This window comes from Oryx dammah, unplaced genomic scaffold (genome assembly GCF_014754425.2).
Source record: "Oryx dammah isolate SB20612 unplaced genomic scaffold, SCBI_Odam_1.1 HiC_scaffold_20, whole genome shotgun sequence".
Lineage (NCBI taxonomy): Eukaryota > Metazoa > Chordata > Mammalia > Artiodactyla > Bovidae > Oryx > Oryx dammah.
The window spans coordinates 45,250,836-45,277,907 of NW_024070204.1; the positions used below are offsets into that span (position 1 = coordinate 45,250,836).

Sequence of the window (27,072 nt, forward strand, 5' to 3'; positions counted from 1 at the left end):
TTTATCCTGTACCTCATGCCAGCATGTTAATTTGTCTAGTTCTGAGCACAAAAGCAAAGAAAGGTACATTTTCCTCTCCAGCCACTCTGAGACAAAGCACAGACTCCTGTCTCACATGAAGAGAACTCACTGCCTCCCAAACAAGGGTCTGTTCCAAACACTTACTCACATTTCAGTGAGTCAGAAGGAAACAGACAGATATTCATCTCCCTGAAACCTGGCTGACTTCCTGCAGTAAGCCTGTGAGAAGCATCATGATTGGGTGTCAGGGTTAGTGAGCGGCCCCCTACATATTCTCAGGTGCCACTGCAGTCTTAGTAAGCAGGTGAGTAGCATCCACAGGGCAGAAAAAAAATGCCTTCAAGTGTTTGTAAGGATTAGTAAGTATAGTTAGTGACAGATAAGAAAACAGGAAAGAACTAGGGGCTATATATTTTTGAATCAAATGTACTGAGTTTATAGTCATGATTATAAGCAGTAGCACCTGATAAACACCAATTTAATACTTTAAAGTTCAAGACTCCAGCCCTAGCTATGGTAAAGGGGAGTATTTGATTTTTACCAATTAAGTCCTTCCCATCTTGAACCACTTTGTTTCCTAGTGGCAGTGTCCCAAGCACTCCATCCTTTTCATAGTTGTTCAGTTGATTCTTTGTGCCCCCATGTACTGGTACATGCCAGGCTTCCCCATTTTTCATTATCTCCTAGAGTTTGCTCAAACTCATGCCCATTGAGACAGTGATGCTATCCAACCATTTCATCCTCTGCCACCCTCTTCTCCTGCCCTCACTCTTTCCCAGCACCAAGGGCTTTTCTAATGAGTTGGCTCTTCCCACCAAGTGGCCAAAGTACTGGAGTTTCAGCTTTAGCATCAGTCCTTCCAATGAATATACAGGGTTGATTTTTTTTTTTTAGGATTGACTGGTTTGATCTCCTTGGAACTCTCAAGAGTCTTCTCTAGCACCACAATTTCAAAGCATCAACTCTTTGGTGCTCAGCCTTCTTTATGGTCCAGTGAGCATCCCTACATGACTACCAGAAAAACCATAGCTTTGACCAAGACAGACCTTTGTCAGCAAAGTAATGTCTCTGCTTTTCAATATGCTGTCTCAGTTTGTCATAGCTTTCCTTCCAAGGGGCAAATGTCTTTTTGTGCAACCTCATGGACTATTGCCATGAATACTGGAGTGGGTAGCCATTCCCTTCTTGGGATCTTCCCCACCCAGAGATCAAACCTGGGTCTCCTGCATTGCAGGCGGATTCCTTACTGTCTGAGCCACAAGCGAAGCTCCTTCTCATAGTTACCTGCTTCATAAAGGTTTAGAATGGTGCTAATAATAATGATTAGACTAGTAACTCCTTACATTTAGTTTATTAAAATATTTGATTACTGGAAGGATCCTGGCTTCAGCAACATGCTGGGAATTTGTGGGCAAACTTTCAGAGGAAAACTCAGATTTAAAGAAAAGTGATTCTCCTATTTCTTAGGTTGGGAAGTAAAAAGCTCAGAAGTAGTTATGGAATGTTCTCTTTCCAGACCTGGGCCTGAAATAATGGAAGAAAATACTCACAATGTAATGCAAACAGGAAGCATCACGAGTTCATACCGGGGCTCTCACTGGTCTTTGTGTCTTTAAGTAAATCCCTTCAAGTTAACAATGAAGTCAGCTGCTTATTATCTTGGAGAGGAAGGAATGAGAATTTTAACACACACAACACCGCCCCCCAACGCACCCCCCCGCCCCGCCCTCCAGTTCTTGCAGCAGCTCTTGCTTAAATATCACTTCGGGATAATCATAACTTGTGGGCAGATCTTCTTTCCTGTCGGGTTAGTTTCTAACCTGGTCATTCTGCGCTTATTTTTGTCCGTTTCTCCACCCACTTGGGAAAAGCAGGAAGGCAGGCACCGCGCAGCCCCTGAGAACGGTGACTGAGGCTCATGGCTTCCTCCCAGCCGTCCCACCCCTGCCAGGAGCCGGAAGGCCTGCACGAGGGCCAGGGTCTCTCCGGGACCCGGGGTCTCCCCCGGGCTTACGTCAGACTGTCGGGGGGCGGGGTAGATGACTGCCTGACTTTCGCCTTCTGCTGTGCAGGCAGGAAGGGCCCCCAGGCACGCGGTCCCCATCCCCGCGGCTTCCTGGATCTCGGGGCTGGGATGGTGTGTGTGAGTGTAGGTGAGGCTTCCGGGGGTGTGGAGGAGCCAGGTGCGGCTCGCGGGGCGGCGAGGGTGGGCGGGGCCGGCCGGGGCAGGTCTGGGGTGTGCCGAGGCTAAGGGGCGGGCCTTGGCGCCCCGGGAGCTGCCGGGCAACTTTTCCCGGCTCACGCCCGGGAGCGGGAGAGAAGCCTTCGGGGCGGCTTCTGGAGAGTCTCAGTGTCCTTGGATCCCCGCGCAAACCCACAGCAGCTCCAGCGCCAGGGCGACGGGCTCAAGATGCGGCCAGGACGGACAGGCGGCACGCCGCTGCAGCTGGTGTTAATGGTCAGTCAAGGTAAGCGACGTCTTTGCTCCGCATCGGTTGCAGGAGGAACCTGCGTGGGTCCCCGGGTGGGGGCACGAGCCAGGAGTTCTGCGCCAGCGAGACGCAGGCGAGTTGCGTCTCGGCTCTGATTCCACGTGGACCCAGGCTTCCAGCCTTCCCCGCGGGACAGAGAGAGACTCCCCATCCCGGCTCCGGCTCGCCCGCGCCTGGTGTCCCCATAAGGCGTGTCTCACCCTGTCTGTAAAGCACCTTTCGAAGTTAACTGGGAGCGCGCTTCTCTCTCAGGCACACACGCAAGCGCACAGAAGCGTGGGGGAGTGGGGATTAGCGGGGCGCCTGCTGTCCGGCTCAGACAGGTGCCCCGCCAGACCCGGACTCCGCGGTTCTGTGCATCCCGGCAACTCGGTTCTGGGAGGTAGCCTGACCCTCAGCGCGATGCCTGGTGGCTTTGCAGGAGCCCGGGAGCCCATTAAGCTTATTTTTCAACCCGCAGCGTGTGAATAATGTCCTCATTTCTCCAGAACGCAGCACTGCTGTGTCTTCCCTTGGGGGACGTAGGAAAACCAAGCGCCTCTTTGATGCTTGGCAGAGGGGAATTCTGCCCTTCTGCCTTCCTCTTATTGTTGTAACGTCGTCTATTCAACGAATGCAAACTTAGGTCCGGAAAAAGTTTTTTCCACTTTCTCGATCTCTTGAGCTACAACAAAAGAATTACCCGCAGCTGTAGCTCCTAGGGCAAGGCGGTGATAGCCAGGTCCGCCCCTCCCCTGACCCCTTTTTCACCAAGTGGGGAAATGAGTCTGGGGGTGCCCAGCTGCTGCGCGACCACAGTCCATCAAGAGTGCGTTGTCCAGACTTTATCCAGAGCCTCGTGTGTGCTTATTTCAAGAACTTTAGTTTACTTTTAGGGTAGAGTGGGGGAGTCACATTTGTATTTTGTAACTTGAATAGCTAGCAAAAAAAAAAAAAGTGGTCTTATTTTCAAATGTTTATACCAAGAGGATAAATCTTTGCTAAACTGCCCTCCTTTGAGGCGCCAGTCGCTGTCCTTGATCCTGAGAGAAATCTAATGCGGAAGATCCTGTAGCCTTTGCTCCAGGTTAGAGAAATAGCAGAAGTACAGAAAAATAGCAGAGAAAGAGAAATAGTCCTCACCCCAGCAGAGAATAGGCATCAGTCAGTTTTCTTGTCTAATCCTGGGTCTACTACCTCAGATATTCTCTCCTGGGACCCCAAAGATGTTCTTATGGGCCATCAACCCTAATCTAGAGGTTTCACATAAAGTTACTTTCACCTTGAGATTCAGTCCCTGGAGACCACCACCTTCCTAAGAGCTAATCGACCCTTCAGTCCAAGCTTTTCAGCTCTAAGTACCCTTTATTAACAGAAGCTATGGAAATATAACATCATTTTCGTATTTTCGAAGTGTTGAGGCTTGTTCTTAACAAAGCAGTGAGAAATAACTTTAGAGGAATGTGGTACTGCAAGGCATAAAGTCAGTTCCGAGTTTTTTTTCCTCCAGAGTTGGTTAACAAGGACAACTCGACACCTTGCTGCAAGCCAGCAGAGGTGATATAAAATGACATCTGTCCAAACAGTTTATGTAGTTCCTCCTTCCTCCTGCTCCAGGTATTTCCATACTCAAGGAACAGGTTTTCTCTTAATTCAGGATGATCGTAATAAAGCTTTCTCATTTGTGATCTGAACCCAAGTTCCCAGAAAAACAGCATCATTTTTTTGATACCATGAATATCCAAGATTAAAGTGAATAATTGAAAGCTCTCAGTTTGTGACAGCTACAGTTTTTTATGACATGACCCTTTTATCTGTATAAAATTTTTGAGCACTCATCATTATTCTACATACATATTTGTAGTTGTTTATAGGTTATATCCATGTATAATTGTTCAATATAAATACCAAAAATTAAAATGTAAAAGGCTCATGTGTGTGTGTGTATTTATACATCTAGCATACACTCCAGCATATAAGCTAACCACTGTAGAAACTTAAAAACCTCAAATCTCATTTTAACACTTAGATTCAGATTGGCTGTCTGTAAACATTCTCACAGGTATTTAAGAAAAAGCAGTGCTCTTAGTTTGGTTTCGTATTTATCACCTTTCATTGATCTTCCTTGATTTGAGTGCTTGCAATCATTGAAGTGGTAACCAGCAGGTTGAGACTGGAAAAGAAAGACCATAAGAGGCCTGGATAATCCATAAACCAAGGTCCATAGAGGAAAGGGAATGTGATTTTTAAATGCATGACGTCACTTACACTCTCTAGCGTGTTGCTTGGCCAAGGATAATCCTTGCCCCTGGATTCTAGGCCTCGTCTTCTGCTATCTCTGGTACCCTGCCCATGTCACCACTGTCTAATGAATATTTTCAAATCCCTAATTTCCCCTCTGGCTGTAAATATTCTAATTTCCCTCTTAGTAAGCAGGTCCTCCATTAGTATGTGATTTGGCCCCTCTTTCCTCCTGAAACACCGTCCATCCCTGGCTTCTGTTCTCCCGGTTTGTCTCCTATTTTCCTGGCTGTTCTTCCTTAGTCTCCTTCACAGGCTTGGCTCTTTGACCCAGTCCTTGCTGGTGTTCACAGAGTTCCATGCTGGATCCTCTTCCTTCTACTGGTTCTCTTTGGGCCTGCTCCCCACTCAGGTCAGCATCTCCAGCCAGACTCCTCTGCTGAGTTCTGGTTCAGTAAATATCTCTACCTAGGTAACTTCGTGTCCTCAACCAAAGTGGATACCTCTCCTCCTATGTCATCTATTAGTGTTTAATGGCAGCATTATCCTGCAAACATGAAAATCAGGGATCTCTTCCCTTGTTGGCAACCTCACAGCCCATCTCCAAGTTCTGTCTGTTGTCCCCAACTCATGTGCCTTCTGCTCCCACCCAGTTCAGGCCCTCACTTTTTTGTCTCTGGACCCCTCCTGTTTTTAAGCTGGTTTAACTGTGTTTGTTGCTTTGTCACCAGGGTTATCTTTCTAAACATTTATCTGTATCCAGTCACCCCCTTGTGTCAAACATTGAGTGGCTGCCCAGATCATGTAGTGCAAAGTCCCAATTTTGCGGCATGTCATAAATAAAGTCTTTCACCATCTGACCGCAGCCTTCCTCTTCAGCTTCTTCTCTACTACACTCGCCCTGCACACACACACAAGCACACGCACTGCACACAGGCACAAGCACAGTACATACATCCCCGAGCCACTCGTACACACCTGTGCACACCATTCTGTATTCTGACTGCACTTGATCATACCATATTTGGTATTAGAATATTTTCCAGATTATGTTATTTTGCCTTCACTGCCTTGATGCTTTTTCCCTTTATCTCTCATCCCTTTGCAACTCACCTTTGTCCTAAGTTAAAAGAGACAACCCCGAGTAAAATGATAAAGTAGGGAAGTTTTTATAATAAAAAGGGAAATTTTAAGTAATCTCTTATTTCCAGGACCTATCCTCAATGACCTCTCTCCACTGAGCCTCAGCCCCTCAACCACCTTAGGCCACCATCTAATATGGTAACTCCCTTCCTCCACGACTCTCCATCTACATCTGCCCAATGTACACTAAGCTTTACTCTCCTAAATACTGGTTCTGGAGCCACTGTTTTGATTCACATTCATGGAATGAGGCTTAGGATTCAGTTTTTAAGGGACTTCCCTGATGGCTCAGCATGTAAAGAATCCTGCTGCAATGCAGGAGACACAGGAGATGCAGATCCAATCCTTGGGTCAAGAAGATCCCCTGAAGGAGGAAATGGTAACCCACTCCCAGTATTCTTGCCTGAAAGTCCCATGAAAAGAGGAGCCTGCCAGGCTACAGCCGAAAGGGTTGCAGAGAGTCGTACATGACTATGCATGCGCACACACCATGCCATTCGGTATTTAAAAACAATTACTCATACATTTCTGATATACAGCCAGCTTTGGAAGTAATTGCTTAAATACTGCACCTTCTCTTTCCTAACAAATTAAAATTCCAAATTGCCTGTACCGCCTTGTTCTGTGGTGACCACCAAGTCAGGTGTATTTCAACACTGAGAGAATGCATCAGGTCAAGTGAATTCCCTCTAAAGTAGGTGATGGCTGCTTCTGTCTTACTGTGCTGACAGCCCTGGACATATGAAAAAGGAAGAATCCTGTTAAAATAAAGAGATGAGCATCTAATGGTAGAATTTTAGACATTCAGCAAAATAAAGACCATTCAGTGTGTCAAAAATAAAGAATTTCTAGTGTATTATCAGCACCATTTGTGTTTCCATTGTGATCACCCTTTCCTGTTCTTCATCAAGTACAAGACCAACAGCATCCCCTTCTATGGCTGATTTGCTTCCTCTTAGATGACATTAGCCAGCAGCTACTTTCAAGGGGACAGTCACAGAGTTGTTCCCGAATGTTGATTGCTAGAAGTAACCGGTTCTCTTTGATTCATTTTCCTTTCCAACTTCATAGTCATCACCAAGAATGTACTGGTTTAAATACCATGTCTGTCTGTCTTTTTCTGAAAACATATGTAAACCTACTCTACTTCCCCATAATAACTCTCATTTGGGCAAAATGTTCAAGATATGATAAAAAGATATTTCAACACTCTATCTTTCCTAAATTTGAAATAACATATCTGCTGTTTCAAAAATCACGTCTACTACTCAAACCAACTCAGCTAGACACCCATATTTATTTGAATTTAAGTGATATGTGAAATTAAAACAGGCTTACTCCTTGGAAGGAAAGTCATGACCAACCTAGATAGCATATTTAAAAGTAGAGACATTACTTTGCCAACAAAGGTCCGTCTAGTCAAGGCTATGGTTTTTCCAGTAGTCATGTATGGGTGTGAGAGTTGGAGGGTGAAGAAAGCTGAGTGCCGAAGAACTGATGCTTTTGGAATGTGGTGTTGGAGAAGACTCTTGAGAGTCCCTTGGACTGCAAGGAGACCCAACCAGTCCATTCTGAAGGAGATCAGCCCTGGGATTTCTTTGGAAGGAATGATGCTAAAGCTGAAGCTCCAGTACTTTGGCCACCTCATGCAAAGAGTTGACTCATTGGAAAAGACTCTGATGCCAGGAGGGATTGGGGGCAGGAGGAGAAAGGGACAACCGAGGATGAGATGGCTGGATGGCATCACGGACTCGACGGACGTGAGTCTGAGGGAACTCCAGGAGATGGTGATGGACAGGGAGGCCTGATGTGCTGCGATTCATGGGATTGCAAAGAGTCGGACATGACTGAGTGACTGAACTGAAGTGATACGTGGGGCCCTTACATGCCAAAAATGTTTGCTCTTATACATTATCAATAAAGCAGCACTTATTCAAAAGAAAATGTAAAACATTTCAGGAAGAATAGGGAAAATATTTGGGACCAAAAGTATCATCCTGACATCATATAAATGCTACCATCAAAGTCATAATCAGCCTTGCTTAGCTTCGGACATTATGGAAAAGCTAAACACAGCATAAGAGGGAAAGAACCATGGAAAGCAGTTACTCTAATCAGTAACTCCAAGATGTGGAGTGTGTGTATGCTTTTGTTACGGTAACTAATGATTTACCAGGAGGAGCACACAGAATAGTGACTCTCTAAAGAGAAGAATCTTGAAACCACAAATCCTGAGACAACAATAGGTCTTGTGTATGAAAGTGATCCCTATGATCCCCCTTCTGATGAGATGTAGGTGCTTTGCTCCTCTGGTTACACTGAATTCCATAAAACTAGTTTTTGATCATATCTTTATGTAACATTTGCTTTATGTAAGGCAGTATGTTGGGTCCAATGTAGAACCATAGGGAACTTGAAACGTGGTCCAGAGAGGTTGTAAGCTACTTGGAACACATCTGCACATGAGGGAAAGAAATTGTCTCAGTCCCTGGGAGGGGGCTGCCTAACCAATTTCATACCCTGCCATCCTCCTTTCTGACAGAAGCCCAATTACTGGGTTAATCTCTCCTTGCACAACTAGGAGGTAATTGAAGGGTAATTGAACTGAACCAGTGATGGTGGCCCCAGATCTCTTGCTACTCTCTGATTTGGACATGGACATATAATGGAATTTTAGCCAATGAGATGTGGAGAAAGCTTTCTGTGTAATTTAAAACTTGTTTTGTTTTTGTTGTGTTGTCTATGCCTATAACAAAGATATAACTAAGTTTTTATAACTTAATAGATGTCATGTGGTTTCATGTAATTAATTGCTGAATAAGTACAGATACATTAATTGCTGAATGAGTGGTACAGATCTGCTCAGGGACTTTTGGGAAAGAATTTTTTATTCCTAAGAGAGATACTCTTTAATAAGCATATTGTCAGGTCTAGATGGGAATCTTGTAATAGCCATAGCCATCTTGCAACCATGATGTCAGCTAGCCTGGGGATAAAGCCAACACACTGGCCTAGTGGAAAGAGAGAAAGAAAGCAGGTCCTTGATACTGACTTTGAGCTTCTGAGTTACTGAAATTTCAAGTCTTCATACCTCTTGGTGTTTTTAAAAATTGCATGTAATTTGAAACTTGTGTTGTTTCTATTGTTGTGTTGTCTATGCCTATGACATAAACATGTAACGTAAATTTTGATAACATAATAGGTGTCTTATGGTCTCATGTAATTAATTGCTGAATGAGTGGTATACAACTAGATGTTGAATTCAGAGGATGGAGAAATATCACTGAGACATGTTTGAGTATCAAACTCTGGAGAGGCCATCCTAGGGAATAATCGTTACCATTCAGCTCTGCTGTGAAGTGCTTTGGATGACTGTAAGCGATAATTTATTGTGATCAAGAGTAGGCTCCGTCTCCTAGTTCCTGAGCCAGATGTCTCAGATGCTTGAATAGGAAAGGAGAAGGCCATTATGCCAGGAGCACATTGCTCAAAGTATTCACAGAAAGTGAGAGCTGGGAGGTGACCGGGCACTCTACCATGAAAGGCCTTTATAAGTCCTGGCAAGGAGCCTGGAGTTTATTCTGAGGACCGTTGGAGGGCTCTGAAGGGCCTTGAGCAGGGCAGTGATACACTCAGGTTGGCTCCTTGGCAGATCACCCTGGCAGCAGGAGGGGACAGCGGAGTGAATGGTCTCATTTCAGCATTAGAGATGGCAGTGGTCCAAACCCAGATAGCAGCAGTAGGGAAAGATAGCTGGGGACAGATGTGAAAGGAATTAAGGATGAATCGACGGGATGTGGTGATTGATTGACAAGAGTGGGAGGCTGTAAGACTGACACCTGGGCTTCTGATGTAAATAATTCAATGGGGGGGGCCATTCACTGGAACAGGAAAGGCTGAAGGAAGGCGGGATCAGAGGAAAGAGAGAGCAGTGCAGGTTGACAGGTTGAGTTTGAGACGGCCAGATGTACACGTGCAGTTATTAGCTGGTTGTGTGCAGCTGTGTTAGGAACAGGAGCGAGAGTAAGATGGGGATAGAGAGGAGGAGTCTGGGCATCTGGAGAGGGATTGAAGACGTAATGTTGATTAGTCAGATGGAGACAGACTAGCAGGTGACTCTGGCTACAAGCTGAGGAGCCACCTTAGAGGGTCAGATGAGGAAGTGGAGACACCAAGGGAGAGAGAAGGCGCAGCTGGAGGAGGGAAGAAAGGACTGTGGCAACTGGGGCGCCACAGAAGTGTTTCGAGAGCTTGGTCCACAGGATCAGCTCCTTCCCCTGTCAGGCACATCTGACGCCTTGGTGAGGGCAGTCTTCGCTGACGGACAAAAGCACAACCAGAGTGTTGTGGGATGAGGAGTCAACCAGAGATGAAGGGTGGGGACAAGTGTCCGGAAGTTTGACAGGAAGAGAGGAGAAAGGAGCTAGAGGACTGAAGTGGGAACGTCTGCTCAAAAGCAAACATTGGAAAAACTTGTGTAGACATCATTATTATGAGGGTTTTTTTCCTTTGTCTTTTTTTGCTTCTGTCACTTACGGTACTGCATGGTACCCTTGTAGTTTTGAAATTTACATTGAAGCATCCATATTTGGCAGGAGCCCATGACATGAGAGGAGAAGCGGGAACTGATGTCTGTGGAAAGGATGCTGTCAGGGATAAAGGAGGAGGGGGAAACTGGATGCCCTGTAGCCCCTCTGGACAGATTAGAAACCACAGATGATCACGTGAAGGAAGGCAGAGCAGATTCTGGGCTGTGAAATGGAGAGGATGTTAATTGATGAGAGAAAGGTGAAGCTAACCAAGGGCCGCAGAGAGAAGACTGCAGAGCTACGGGAATCGGCACCTCCCACCCTCCAAAGTGGCTACTTGGGTTAGAGGGAGCTGATGTATATACACTTTTGTTTGCTTCAGAACATATTTACTGCATTAAAGCAGTTGTAATTAACAAGCTTAGAGCTGTTTTTAGGGTGCATAATATATAAAAATATTCCAATTCTATTAGTAAAATTAAGTTCAGTGCTTCAGTCAGATTTTCTAAAAAAAAAAAAAAAAGAAATTCTTTTGTAGCTATAGATTTATGTGTCTCCAGTTAAGCTTTTAATGCTTTATTTCTATCTAGGATAATAAAGATCCTCAAAAATATCTTTTGAGAAATCTGAGTCCCATATTGCACAGAGAATTAGTGTCATCTTCAAAAGGTTCTGTTCTTAAAATATTAAAGCCTTTTATTCTGTGTATAACTCAGTGGTTTTTTTCAAGGCATTTTAAACATTTCCATTAATATAAATTAGAAAAGAAAGCCTACTCCTAATTTTCTTAAAGTTATTAGTTCAAGGTATTTGTAGTCAAATATTTTATCCAGTCTATGCCTGCCTACTCTTGTACATGTAAATTATATTTACTAACCAGTATAAACTTGAACTGCATATTTTTGTAATGTTTTCAGGTTCATTGAATATTGGGACTGTTCATAATTTTTAAATAGGTTTTTCTTCCTTTGAGAGAATGGACTGTTCTATTGACCAAACAGTTCTTAGAAGATTCCTGCAGTATTATTCTGTGTTTAAAGGAGTAACTGCAGTTCCTCTTGTTATTAATTTAAAGAGACTAGAGACAGTTTGTACTACAGAAGCTGTACATAACTCCTGATCATTGAAAGACTTTCTGTATAAAAATGAGGTTAATGTTTAAACAGAGCAATGAAACAAAAGAGAGTGATGGACGCTGCATTGTCAGTTTAAGAGACTATTCCATTGTGTTCTGAAGAGCGTGTGCAAAGCCATTGTGTTCCTGGATGCCTTGAACATTGGCAGTTGTCATTCTCCTGATTCATTCAAAGGTGGCCTTTGTTGGTCTTTGTGCAGGCCTGATCTCATTTCCATGGATACCACGGAGAAATGCAGACTGAATGCAAGCTGGCTTCTGGTCAGTTCAGTCAGATAACTCTATCCCAAATTGTTTACCAGTTTCCTTCAGGTCCTTTAACTAAACAGCCTCTTGGACACTTGTTAAAATATGGACACTGAATTATAAAACCTTTTTGTAACCATATTCTGAATGTTAGTACATAACATAGGTATTTCAGAGTAATTGACATAGTTTTCTGTGTACTTATTAACATTGTTTTGGAGGGGAGGGGAAACATAGCTTTGAAAATTGAGGTACTTTTATATGCTCTTTATTTTCCTTTATATAAATTGTAATAGCCCAGATTTAAAAAAGTCTTAGTGTCAAATTGAAAGATGGTTAGATAATTTATGTAAATGTCATAGTGTCTTAGTTCTTTCAGGTTGCTATAACAAAATGCCACAGACTGGGTAGCTTATAGACAATACAAATGTATTTCTCACAGTTCTGGAGGCTGAGGAGTTTAAGATCAGGGTGGCAGCAAGGTCACATTGTGGTGAGTGCTCTTTTCCTGGATCATAGCTGGTGGCTTTTGCCATGTCCTTTTGTGGTGAAAGGGGCTAGGGGCCTCTCTGGAGCCTCTCTTATGAGGTACTAATCCCCTTCATGAAGGCAAAGCCTGAGCGCCTCCCAAAGGCACCCACCTCCTGGTACCATCATCTTTGAGGATTAGAATTTCAATTTAGGAAGTTTGACAGGACACAGACATTCGGACCATTTAGCATGTAGTAATTGTGAAGTCCCTTTTCTTATTGCAGTATTTAATTTTCGCCCCTAAGATCAGTATCATTTTATTTATTTATTTACTTTTGGCTATGGTTCAAGTGAGATGAGAACTTGAAAGTGAAAGTGTTAGTTACTCAGTTGTGTCCCACTGTGACCCCATGGACTGTAGGTTGCCAGGCTCCTCTGTCCATGGAATTCTCCAGGCAAGCATACTGGAGTGGGTAGCCATTCCCTTCTCCTGGGCATCTTCCCGACCCAGGGATTGAACCTGGCTCTCCCGCATTGCAGCTGGGTTCTTAACCATCTGAACCACCAGGGAAGCCCCAAGATGTGACCTTGGCCCTTTTTAATAGTACAGTTCCATAGTTTCTTACCTTTATCTGTGTTCTCTCTTTCTAAGATACAATTTAGCCCCTAACTCATATTCTATAAATCCTTTAATCCAAGTTAGTTGTCCTTCTCACATGGACCTTTCATAGCAGCTGTCACATTCTATCTCAATGATCTGTTTACTTGGATTTACATCCTGTAGATCACAAAATCTGAGAAAGGAGCCATGTCTTGTTTCGTCGAATGAATGAAGCGTGCATGACAACTAATGTAGTATGGATTAAACACACACTTTCTGAATGAATGCCAAGCTGAAAACTTTCTAGCCCTTTCCAGTTTGTATATGCAGAGATCCTTTTATTTACAGGTTTATCCAAACATGCTAAAATATTCCTTTAGTTGATTTTTTTTTCACTTTGACAAAGTTTGTTTGCTTTTGGAATGTTTCTCCTTTGTCTTGAAATGTCAAACTAAGATAGTGCTGTTTACAAATAACAAGATAAAGTATTAAGACAGTGCAGACATGTTTTTTCCCCCTAAAAAGCCCTTTCCTGTCCCCCTTTTCTGTTTTCATAAAGCAGCACTATAATTTATCTTCAACTTGACTATCTCTCCCACTGAATACACTTTTAAGATTACCTTTCATTCTTTTTATCATTGTATTCCCAGGACCTGGCATGTTGTAAGCACCCAGAAAATGATTGGTAAAAAATTTTTTAAATAAAGATAGAATTTCAATAATATGAGGTAAATATGTCCATCAAAGTGCTAAACTTGATTAATACTTTAAGTTTATAGCTATAAAGCAGACTATTTCAATATACTTATAGAAAATGATGTACTGATACTCATGTTAACAGAAAAAATATATTTCTTTTGACATTCGTGTGAAAGTAAATTTTCATAGATATTATTACTGTTTATATGAAAATGACTTGTTTACTCTTTTCACTTATCTTTTGTATGTGCTTTGCCATGTGGTCCTTATATTTAGAACTTTACATTAATACATCCGGCCATGTCATGGTTAACTATTGTCCCATTGTTGGATATTTAGGTTGCTTCCTGTGGGTTTTTTCCCTCTATTGCAAGTAATGTGGCTATAAATATCATTGTATGAGAAGTTTTTTCTTTCTTTTTCCTTTTGGACAATTTCCAAAAGCAACATTACTGGATCAAAACTTATCTTTATTTTTTAGCTCTTCTTGCATACTGAACACTGTGGTCATCAGTAGTGTGTGATTTTTCACCACTTTTACCAATATTAGACTTTCATTTATTTTTTGTAGGTTTTTTTAAACTTCTTACAGTTTGGTGAATGTAAACTGGTGCTTCATATTTACTTTAATTCTCATTCTTTATATTCATCAGAGTACATTTTAAGTTACAATTTTAAAATGTCTGTCTTTTGAAAAATATATTAGAGTGGGATATTCTAGTTAGTCCTAGAAGAAGCCTCACGAGATCATCTGGTATTGCCAATAAATATCTCATCTTTACAATAACTAGCTTTTGAAAATGACTGAAATCCAGGACGCCAACCTGCAGTCTATTATTTCAAGATAGCCTTCACAATTTCTTCTGAAAATTTCTTTGATAAACTTCTCCTTGTCCCCTACTTCCAAAATGGATTCTAATCCATTTTCACTTGAGGAGTTATAGTCCTGTAGTTCAGATTTCCATGCTTCTGTATGTCAGAATACTTTAGAGAGAAATAAAAGACATTCTGTTTGCCAAAGCACTTGACTTTGAGTCTCTGAAGATTGTTCTGGTTAGCTGTTGCTGTGTAACCAATCACCCTAAAACTTGGTGGCTTAAAATGATGACCATCATTTGTTACCTCTGATGGTTTCTTGCATAGGACTTTGAGAAGAGCTTGGCTGGGCCTTTCTGGCTTGAGGTCCCTCATGTGGTTACTGTCAGAGGGTAGGCAGCTCTCTCTTCACGTGGTTCCATCAAGGGGTTTCTCCAGCACGGCACTCTCCAGGTGGCCTGATTTCTTATTGGGTAACTCAGGGGTCCCAAGGCAAGTGTCCCTCTCAAAAGTGGCAGAAACTGCATGATCTTTTCTAACCTAGACTCAGAAATCAGGCAACTGCATCTATTCATCAAAGAAATTACCAAACCACACCTAGATTGTAGGGGAGGAGATTTACTCAGCATCTTGATGGGAAGAGCCCCAAGTCAGTCCCAGACATGTTTTAAAACCACCGCAGTGACTTAATCAACTTAATAGTGTTTATAAGACCATTGATTGTTTAGATCCATCACTTCAGCATTATTGGCATTTGAGACTAGGTAACTGTTTGGGGGCATGGAGCAGTAGGGGTGGCAGGAGGGGCTGTCCTGTATACTTTAGGATGCTGAGTGACATCCCTGGTCTCTGCCCACTAAATGCCAGTAGACATTCCCTTTCCCTACAATGGTATGACAACCAAAAATATGCCCAGACATTACCAAAGGACCCCTGAGGGACAAAATTGCTCCCAGCTGAGAACCCTTAATATATTAAACAAACATGTTCATGGCATCATGGGAGAACTCCACCTTTGAGGAGTAGATTTTAATTTTATTGCCGTTTTTCTGGATGACTTTGGATAAGTCACAGGCAAACTATTCCCAACCTTGCTGGGTCACTGGGAGGATCAAATGGAATTGTGAACAGAAAAGTATTTCACACACTGTAAAAGCAGATATAATGTTATGTTTCAGAATTTATATCCTTGGTATTCATCCTTTTCATCACCATTCATTATTTGAAGGGTCCTCAATGGAGTGCCTATCATTGGGCGGTAGAGTGTCAGACACTGGCGGAAATAGAGGATTCAAAGTAGCCCCCCAGGTCCTCTGCTTTCCATTTCTAATGTCACTTATGGAAGAGAATCTAGATCCTTACTGAATATAAAATTTAACACTCAAAGACTTCTAAGAAAAAACTGCATTTTTCTTTCTTAATGAAAGCAGGAGAATATTACACTGCTGTATTTCAGAAGCAGTTTTAAGGGTCATTTTATGCTTTTGGCTTTGCACTGCTTTTTTTTCTTTTAAGCACTATAGCTATAAGCCAAACATTGTAGAGCTTAAATCTCTCTATGGAATAAATGTGTGGTACTTTTCAAAGGGCCTATAATTTCTAAGTTTAGCTGCTTTATTATTTTTTTGAGAGGAAGGGGGAAGGATTTTCTAACTTCTTTCCACAGTATTCTCTTTTCAGCATGAAGACAATACTATTGAGAATGATTTCCTGTAATTTTGTACATGTTCAAGGATCTAATGCGACCTATGCCCATTTTCTGTTGTCATACATATTCTAGGTAATGATTAACTACACTTGAGAATTTGAAGTCTGTTTTCTTAGTTTCAAAGTCAGGGTCTGAGTAACCCATTTCCTGCATCCGTGGCTTCCTGGAGGGTCCAGGGGCTGAGAATGTTTTCTTGGCCCTCATGGTGAGTGTGTGTCAGCAAATTGCAGACACGCTGCCCTCCTACCCATTACACAGCAGTTCTCAGAAACTTAAATGGAAACTTATTCAGGATATGCTTTTCATGTCAGAGGTGAAAGTGGGATCACAAACTGACATGCCTTTTTAAAATTTCTCAAGATGCGATTGTCAGTAACATATAATGAATGATATTAATAGTAAAAGTAATCACAAAAGCAAGCTATCTTTACTAAGTGCACATCATTTGCTGGACACTGGGTTGAGAATTTTATTCTATTCTCTCTGATCACAATAAAGTAGGCTTATAGATTGGGTCTATTTCAAAGAAGCAGCAGTGGCTTATAGAAGATGAATAGCTTGTCCAAGGTCACAGAGCTATTCCAATATCAGAGGCCAAGCTTTTTAGACTCTACAAAGTACTGTTGGTCTTGTCCAATATGTGGGGTTTTCAGTTAAAAAAAAAAAATTCTTGTACTTACAACATTGGCATAGTTTGCCACTTCGTCACCCCAAAATAGAGTCAGTCTTCCTTTTAGGATTCTCCTAAAGCCAGGTAAAAAGTAAAGTTAAATGTTCTCTAAAATTCTAAATAGAAAATGAAATGTGTGTGTATATTTTTATATACAATCCATTCCCACAGATGGAGAAGCCTGGTGGGCTACAGTCCATGGGATCGCAAAGAGTCAGGCATGACTTAGAGACTACACAACAACAACAAATGTATGCCCATATCTGTATACATATGTGTTAGTCTATCTTTTAATCCTTCTTCTGAGAAGGGAGATCTCAAAATGTATCTTTTCAGTAACGTGACTTCAAGCATCTTTCTTTGAATTAGTCTAGAACTTATATTTGTTAATGAACCAGGTCTTTACTTATATCCCATTGTATGCATAACTTCTTCCTATTTGGAACCAGTCTGTGTTCCATGTCCAGTTCTAACTGGTTCCAAATAGGAAAAGGAGTATTTCAAGGCTGTATATTGTCATCGTGCTTATTTAACTTATATGCAGAGTACATCATGAGAAATGCTGGGCTGCATGAAGCACAAGCTTGAATCAAGATTGCTTGGCGAAATATCAATAACCTCAGATATGCAGATGATACCACCCTTATGGCAGAAAGTGAAGAGGAACTAAAAAGCCTCTTGATGAAAGTCAAAGAGGAGAGTGGAAAAAGTTGGCTTAAAGCTCAGCATTCAGAAAATAAAGATCATGGCATCCGGACCCATCACTTCATGGCAAATAGATGGGGAAACAGTAGAAACAGTAACAGACTTTATTTTGAGGGGGCTCCAAAATCACTGCAAATGGTGACTACAGCCATGACATTAAAAAACGCTTATTCCTTGGGAGAAAAGTTATGACCAACCTAGACAACATATTAAAAAGCAGAGACATTACTTTGCCAACAAAGGTCTGTCTAGTCAAGGCTATGGTTTTTCCAGTAGTCATGTATGGATGTGAGAATTGAACTGTGAAGAAAGCTGAGCACCAAAGAATTGATGCTTTTGAACTATGGTATTGGAGAAGACTCTTGAGAGTCCCTTGGACTGTGAGGAGATCCAACCAGTCCATCCTAAAGGAAATTAGTCCTGAATATTCATTGGAAGGACTGATGTTGAAGCCGAAACTCCAATACTTTGGCCACCTGATGTGAAGAGCTGACTCACTGGAAAAGACCCTGTTGCTGGGAGGGATTGAGGGCAGGAGGAGAAGGGGATGACAGAGGATGAGATGGTTGGATGGCATCACCAACTCAATGGACATGAGTTTGAGTAAACTCTGGGAGTTGGTCGTGGACAGAGAGGCCTGGTGTGCTACAGTCCACAGTTCACAAAGAGTCATCCATGACTGAGTGACTGAACTGAACTAAACTGATGCATAACTTATTGTTAGTTGGAAAGGTGAAACAATCAGCAGTCATTCTGTTAATTCAACTGATTTTTATTGATCTATAATCATGTAGATACTCCAAGTACTGGCAAATATAACACTGAACAGAACAGGTAAAGCACCTACTTTTAGGGACAAAGGCAGATAAAACAAGTGAAGTTTAGGCATCAGGACCCTCACTACAGGCCTGTTTCCATGTATTCACATGTCTGATATTTTTAGTACATGTGCAAAAGTTCAGATCATTGTCTCTTTCATACCCTAACATATTTCAACAAAGACATCAACAACAAACTGGTTGATAAATGTCATCAGTTCAAAAAGTTTCTGGATTAATCCCTATAAAAGAAAATTTGAAGTGCCTTGAAATATTATAGCTCCTGTATCATACCGGGGGGGCTTCCCTGCTGGCTCAGATGGTAAAGAATCTGCCTGCAATGCAGGTGACCCGGGTTTGATCCCTGGGTTGGGAAGATCCCCTGGAGGAGGAAATGACAACTCATTCCAGTATTCTTGCCTGGAGAATCCCATGGACCGAGGAGCCTGATGGGCTACAGTCGTTGGGGTCACAAAGAGTCAGACGACTGAGTAACTAATGCGTGCATACACGCACACACACACAAGATACTGGATAACAATCCTGAATATTTACCTGACATTATAAATAAGGTATTATGGAAATGAAAGAAACTTTTTTAACTGTAAATAATAATAATTTTAAACAATCAATTTACCATGCCAAAAAAAAATGAAATACTTTTTAAAGAATACAATTTTACACAGTTATCAAGTGAAGAGGTGATCAAAAGATGTAGAGCCAAGGCAAAACATATTACAGGAATATGTCAGGCAATCAGTAAAATGTATGGTTTCTTAAAATATTTTTCAGTTTTTAAAACTAGCTTGCTAGGATTACTTTTCTTATTATAAATAGGTATTTAATTTTATATCTGAATGTGTTCTACAATTTTTAAATTTTTTCCTATGGAGACATTCTGCCTCAAATTGTTGAAGTGTCAACCCCTATAAAACTTAACTGTTCAAATATAGATTCTAACAAGGTTGGTAGACAAATGAAAAAGATAAATATTAATATATAACATATGAGATAAATCTCTATTAAGAAAAAAAATAGCACAGTAAGGGGATCTGAAAATGCTGCACAGGTAGTGGGAAATGGAAAGTTATTTTTAACTTGGGATTATATTATGTCTTTTGCTATATAACAAATTACCATACCTAGGGCAATTTAATATACATTTATTGCCTTATCATTTGGGTGAGTAAGGAATTTGGGCATGGCTTCACTGGGATCCTCTGCTTCAAATCTCTCATAAGATTGCAGTCAAAGGTGCTGGCTTAAGGGGCAGGCGTCTCATCTGAATGCTTAACTGAGGAAGGATCCACTTCTGCTCATTTTTAATTGTTTGCAGAGTTAATCTTGTCTGGGGCTATTAACCGAGTGCCTCAATTCCCCATTGGTTCTCAGCTGAAGGCTGCCTTCTATTCCTTGCCCTCTGGGCCTCTCTGTTTTGTCAACAAATGATAACATCTGCTAGCAAGATAGAAGTTATAATTCTATGTCATGTAAATACAAAAGTAATACTCTATGATATTTGATTCTACATTTCAAATCTTCATCTCAATTGGTTTGAAGTCACAGATCCTGCCCTCAAGGGAAGAGGATCACACCAAAGCACGGATAGCAGGAGATGGGGACCACTGGGAACCTACTGACCACCACAGGTGATGAGGAAAGGCAGCTCTGATCGACTGATGTTTGATGCAGAAACAGAAAGCTCTCTGGGAACAGGGTTCCACGCAGAAGGGACAGAACAAAAGGGCAAATGTCAGGGTGAGTTTAAGGAAGAGCCAGGTGAGTGAGCTAAAAAGATAGGGTAGGAGGTGAGGTCAGACAGGATGGGGAGGCAATGATTACGTAACTATTGAGACAAAGCTTACACAGGAGAACAGTATAACATTTCAAGGTAGTACATCACAATAAGAGATGCAAATGGTGAGTTAGAAGAAGAATGTGCAGGCTAGAATGATAGGGGAAAACCAAAAGTCTATAGAGAAATGGCCTGTGAACAGAGATATAACAAAAGGAAAACTAACTTCAGTTGTGTCTGCTGTCTCCATACATGACCTCGAGATGTGTCAGGCCTGTCCTGTTAATGAGCAAGCTATTCCACAGGCTCTGACTTGCTAAATGGACGCAAATGCTGTTCTGAGGAGGGAAAGGAAGATACAGGAGTTTCTCCTTTCACATAAAAGGAGTTTAATGTTAAAATAGAAAGTGAATTGATGAGCTGGTACCCCAGTACTTCACCCCATCCTCTCGGCCACTGGGAGCCAGTGAGTCTGCCAAATAGCAGCTCATCCTCCAACATCATTGTGAAAAAAAGAGAATTTATTGAGTTGTTAGGAAGCGCTAAGTCATAATAAACGGACTTAAGAAGCAATTGCTATAGACTTTTGAAGATGTTGATTGCCTGCAAGGTCAAGAATTGTAAAAGGACATCAAAATCACCTAACAATCCACAATACTCTGATACTTGATATGTTTGCTTTGTTACAAAAAATGACTTGTATTTTTTTGCACAATACATGAACTTTAAAAGATATAACTTGAATTAGTATATATCTGTTTTATATATGTGCATCTGTATATGACAGGCTTGTCTTTGAAACATAGCATAGAAAACTGAAAATGTCTGATATCAATATAATCCTATTTCCCCCCGTCTTAGTCTGCTATAGTTGCTGCCAAAACAAGATACACCTGAATGGGTGACTTTAACAACAAGAATTTATTTTCTCATGGTTCTGGAGATCGTATTAATATTCCAAGATCAAGGGACGCTTAGGGTTGGTTTCTGGTGATGCTGCTCTTCCTGGCTTGTAGACTTCTGGCTGCAACCTCATGTGACCTTTCCTCTGTATGTACATGGAGAATGAGAGATCTAGTGTCTCTTCCTCTTCTTAAATGAACACCTGTCCTATAAAATTAGGTTCCCACCTTTATGATCTCTTTTAACCCAGTTATTGGCTGGGATGGATGGTGCAGTGCCTGCCATAGCAAACTCTGCTAAGTCGCTTCAGTCGTGTCTAACTCCTTGTGACCCCGTGGACTGTAGCCCACCAGGCTCATCTGTCCATGGAATTTTCCAAGAACACTGGAGTGGGTTGCCATTTCCTACTCCAGGGGATCTTCCCGACCCAGAAATTGAACCTGCATCTCCTGTGGCTCCTGTATTGCAGGCAGATTCTTTACCACTGAGCCACCCAGGAAGCCCAACCCAATTATTAATGCCTCCTTAAAGGTCCTATCTTCATATATAGTTACATTAGGAATTAGGGTTTCAATGTGGGAATTTGAGGAAGATACAACTCATCCATAACACCCCCTAAAACTTAACTGCATAGTGATACATTCATTTCTGCAGGGAGGTGATACACATATTTTTTTTAATATGAATGCAGAGTAATTCGGAGAAGGCAATGGCAACCCATTCCAGTACTCTTGCCTGGAAAATCCCACGGACAGAGGAGCCTGGTAGGCTGCAGACCATGGGGTCGAGAAGAGTCGGACACGACTGAGCGACTTCACTTTCACTTTTCACTTTTATGCATTGGAGAAAGAAATGGCAACCCACTCCAGTGTTCTTGCCTGGAGAATCCCAGGGACGGGGGAGCCTGGTGGACTGCTGTCTCTGGGGTCACACAGAGTTGGACACAACTGAAGCGACTTAGCAGCAGCAGCAGCAGAGTAATTATCACATAAATGATACGTGCACACACACCATTGAAAAAAAAGTGGCCATAAAATTACAAAGCAGAACAAATTATGAAATCATGGCCCAGACATCAGCTGGAGCCCCTTTGCTTCTTAAAATTGAAAGATACTTCTTTTGAATCCCTATTTCACCCTTGTAGGAAAATACATCGCTCCCCTAAGATTTGTCTGAGCCCCCAGGAGATATCCATTTTCATTGTCATTCAGTCCTCAGTATACAGACCGGGGAGTGTTTCTTCTCTGCTCTGACAGGCCTGCCCTTTGATTTTATCCTATGTACAAGCAGATACATTAGCCTATTGCCGTTTCATGGACGCCGACAGATGACATAAGATTCCCGAGTTAGAGAGCAAGGACTTCATTACTCACAGCACGGCAGGCAGTGCGAGCATGCTTACATCAGTTCCCCTTGTGCTTCCCCATGAAGGCTCACGAGGGCCACGGGAGGGGGTCCAAACAGAAGCCTGCACACTCAGTAGGCTGCATTATGAGAGAGGAAAAGTAAATTTGGTGACCTGCTGTTTTACAGCAAGAAGTCAGCACACCCATTCTTTGTCCTGGAGAGTGAGATCACCTTGCCCTCAAGGTTTCTCACTACAAACACAACCCAGGCAGACCTCTGTCTAGACTTTGCATTACTGGCAGAGCCACTGTCTTGAGTTGAATGGTAGCCCCCCCATCCCAAAGATATTTCTACGTCCCAGTCTCTCAAATCTGTGAATACTACCTTATTTAGACGGAGAGGCTTTGAACCTGAGGCTTTGAAGATTGCCTCAGGAGGATGTTGGTAGGAACATGAACATCAAAGACATCAAAGCCACTTGCAGTGAGAGCTCAGAAGGAAATGAGGAATGTGTTGCTGGAAACTGGAGGAAAGGTGACCCCGGTTTTATAGTGGCAAAAAGTTTGGTCTGATTGTGTCCTCCAGTTGTGTGGGAAGTTTTCAAGCAATGAACTTAGACATTTAGCTGAGGAGGTTTCCGAGCAAAATGTTGAAGGGGCAGCCTTCCTTTTTCCCTTGTTGAATGAAGTGAAGTGCAAGAGAAAAGATAAATTGAGGAAAGTATTAAACAAAAAAGAACAGCACTGGATTTCCCTGGTGGTCCAGTGGTTAAGAATCCACCAGGCAATGCTGGAGACACGGGTTCGATCCCTGTTCAGGAAGATTCCACATGCAGCAGGGCGACTAAGCCTGAGCCACAATTACTGAGACTGTGTGCCTCAGCTACGGAAGCCTGTGCACTCTAGATCCCGTGCTCCACAATAAAAGAAGCCACTGCCACGAGAAGGCTGCACACCACAACGAGAGAGTAGCCCCTGCTCGCTGCAACTAGAGAAAGCCCGCGCAGCAATGAAGACCCAGAGCAGCCAAAAATAAATTAATTAATTTTAAAAAAGAACAGTACTTAATGATTTAAGAAATTCTCAACCTATATCCATACTTGTTTTAAAAAGCAAACATTAGGAGACTGATTGTTAGGAGAATATGCTCTGAAGAGAAGGCCAAGGGTGTGGTAGGAAAATGTTTTGCTGAATGGATTCGGCGTGTGATTCCTGGATCCTCTCAACAGGAAGTGAGAAAGAGTTATCCAGGAAAGGTCTGTGGCGAGCCCTCTTGTCTAATGGCACAGATCCCCATGACATATACAAGAGACCTACAAGGTTTACAGAAATGTTGTCTCAGCAGAAATGCTACTCTCAGACTGAAGGGGAAAGAGAAGCAGAGGCTAGTAGAGCTATTGCAGGCCCAGAGGATAGAGCCTTGACTAATAGAGGGTTATTTTCAGACCTTAAAACCTAATAGAATTTGACCTGCTATGTTAAACTTTCTTGGTACCATTGACTCCTTTATTCCTTCGAATCTCTCCCTTTAAATGGAAAGTTCTATCACATATTTTTACACCATCCTTTTTCAGAAGCAAAGAACTTATTTTTGAGGTTAATAGACCCCCAGATTGGGAGAAATCTACCCTAAGATAGACCATACCTGGAGTTTCACCCATCCCTGAGCTAGATGAAAGAGTTTCTCCTGGACTCTTCAGCTCAGTTCTGCTGGGAGCCTTTGCTGTCCCCTAAAAGAGGTTCTCTATATCTTGGTGACAGCTGCACCTTTCTGCTGTCCTTGCAATGCTCAGCTCACTGCCCTGTGCCCCTGCTTCTGCCAATACCTCTGCAGCTTCTGAGGACCAGTCCACCAGGCATAGGGTAGAGGTGTGCTCCATGCCCTCAGAGCAGTGACGCCCTGTGCTGGCACTTTAACAGAGATGCAGGCCTTGGAGTTCATGTGTATGAGTAATGTGGATTTTATTTTTTATTGAGATATCATTGACATATAATATTAGCTTCAAGTGTACAGTGCAGTGATTTTTTAAAAAATTTTGATTGGAGTATGCTTGACTTACAGTGTTATGTTTCTTTGTTACAGCAAAGTAAATCAGTTATGCAAATATATATATATATTTTTTCAGGTTCTTTTTCATATAGGTTATTACAGAACATTGAGTAGAGTTCCCTGTGCTGTACAGTGAGTCCTTATTAGGTATCTGTTTTATATATAGTCGTATTTATATGTTGGTGCTTCCCAGGTAGCACTAGTGGTAAAGAACCTGCCCGCCGCTGCAGGAGATGCAGGTTTGATCCCTGGGTCGGGAAGATGCCCTGGAGGTAGGGCACAGCAACCCGCTCCAGTACTCTTGCCTGGAAATCCCATGTTCAGAGAAGCCTCGTGGGCTATAGCCCTTAGGGTTGCAAAAAGTCAGACACAACTTAGCACAGCATAGCAAAGCACAGTGTGTATAAATTAATCCAAATCTCCTAATTTATCACTCCACCCCGCCACATTTTTTCTTTGGTAACTGTAAGTTTGATTTTGAGATCTGTGAGTTGTTTTCTGTTTTGTAAATAAGTTTATTTGTATCATTTTTATTAAATTCCATATATAAGTAACATCATATGATATTTGCCTTTCTCTGTTAGTCTTACTTCACTTGTATGATAATCTCTGGTTCCATCCATATTGCTACAAATGGCAGTCGTTTTATTCTTTTTATGGCTGAGTAATATTCCATTGTATGTAAGTATCATGTTTTCTTCATTCATTCATCTGTCAGTGGATGTTTAGATTGTTTTCATATCTTGAAAATTGTAAATAGTACTGCAGTGAACATTGGGGTGTGTGTATCATTTTGAATTATGATTTTCTCAGGGATATATGCCCAGAAATGGGATCATTGCATCATAGAATAGTTATGGTAGTTCTAATTTTAATTTTCTAAGGAACCTCCATGGTGTTCTCTATAGTGGTTGTACCGATTTACATTCCCAACAACAGTCTCGGAAGGTTTCCTTTCCTCCGCATCCTCTCCAGATAGTTGTTTGTGGATTTTTTGATAATGGCCATTCTGATTGATATGATGTTGCTGCTAAGTCGTGTCAGTCGTGTCCGACTCTGTGCGGCCCCATAGACGGCAGCCCACCAGGCTCCCCCGTCCCTGGGATTCTCCAGGCAAGAGTACTTGAGTAGGTTGCCATTTCCTTCTCCAATGCATGAAAGTGAAAAGTGAAAGTGAAGTCGCTCAGTCGTGTCCGAGTCAGCGACCCCATGGACTGTAGCCCACCAGGCTCCTCCATCCCTGGGATTTTCCAGGCAAGAGTACTGGAGTAGGTTGCCTTCTCTGATTGATATGATACCTCATTGTAATTTTGATTTGCATTTCTCTAATAATTAGTGGATGTTTAGCATCTTTTCATATGTTTTTTGATTATCTTCTTTGGAAGATATATCTTCTTTAGAGAAATGTCTGTTTCGATCTTCCCATTTTTTGACTGAGTTGTTTTCAACACAGTGATTTGATACGTGTATATTTGCCAGATGGTTGCCACAGTAAGTCTAGTTAACATCTATTGTTGTTGTTGTTGTTTAATCACTAAGTTATGTCTGACTCTTTGCAACCTCATGGACTGTAGTCTGCCAGGCTCCTCTGTCCATGGGATTTCCCAGGCAAGAGTACTGGAGTGGGTTGCCGTTGCCTCCTCCAGGGGATCTTCCCGACCCACGGATTGAACCCACATCTCCTGAATTTCAGGTGGATTCTTTACTGCTGGTCCACCAGGGAAGCTCTCTTACCACACGTAATTATATATTTTTCTTCTTGTGATAATAACTTTTAAGGTCTATTCCCTTATACATTTTCAAATACACAATACAGTATTATTAACTATAGTAACCAAGCTGTACCTTACATCCCCTTGACTTATTTTATATCTGAAAGAGTTCTTATATTTTTGTTAACTATATATCAGAGGTATTTCCTCCCCTCAAATACCAGCATGCATCTGTGGAATGGGCCAGAATGCTTTAAGAAAGTCATAATTTAAAATACTCCTCTCTGTCCAATTCTACCTCTTGCTTTTGGTCTTAAATCTGTTAACGTGAATTTTTCCCTTTATCTCTCTGGATCTTTTTGCAAATGAATACCTTCCATGAAAAGCCAGCCCCACCTGCCCTTCAACATATATTCTTAAATTTTGCAATAGCTACACAAATTACTCTCTTCCTTCTACTGCAAATATTTGTCAGTAAGCTCTGACAATGATATAGACGTCTACACCCAAATTTTGCTGCTAAATATAGAATGACATGTTTTGTTTAATAAATTTATTTCTGCCCTTTTTTTCAAAATATTTTTTTCTTTCTGAGCCTCACTACATTTTGAGAACAAAACTGGGTTAACTATATCTCATCTGTAACCTTATAACTTAAAATCAGTTTTCAGAATAAAGTGGGAGAATGAACTCCATATTTGCTGAAACTAATTCTTAAATTATTAAAGTTTCCCAGAAATCTATTTCAGAGATGAGCAGGAACTCTCTAGACAGGAGGTGCTATAAAATTTTTAAATGAGTGGAAGAAAAAAGAAGTTTGCATTAATCAATGTGTGCTTAACAATCTGGTTTGCCTGTGGATATTAAAACGACAACAAGCCAGGTTATAATCAAGAATGAAAGACCCCCTTTCATTGTGAACAGAGAGGAAATTAGTTAACCGTCCAGGACCACGCATTGCTTATTTTTACAATAAGGATGGGTGAGATTCA

At 41.8% G+C, this 27,072-nt stretch overlaps 1 protein-coding gene across 1 annotated transcript in view; it reads left to right on the forward strand.

Moving 5' to 3' along the window:
- The first annotated feature begins 2,238 nt into the window (after window positions 1-2,238).
- Window positions 2,239-27,072, forward strand: part of ITGA2 (integrin subunit alpha 2) — a 108,808-nt gene continuing 83,974 nt past the window's right edge. The window contains exon 1 of the mRNA XM_040262260.1: window positions 2,239-2,489. Within this exon, the coding sequence (XP_040118194.1) occupies window positions 2,432-2,489 (58 nt within the window). The 5' untranslated portion in view covers window positions 2,239-2,431. The remainder of the gene's footprint in view (window positions 2,490-27,072) is intronic.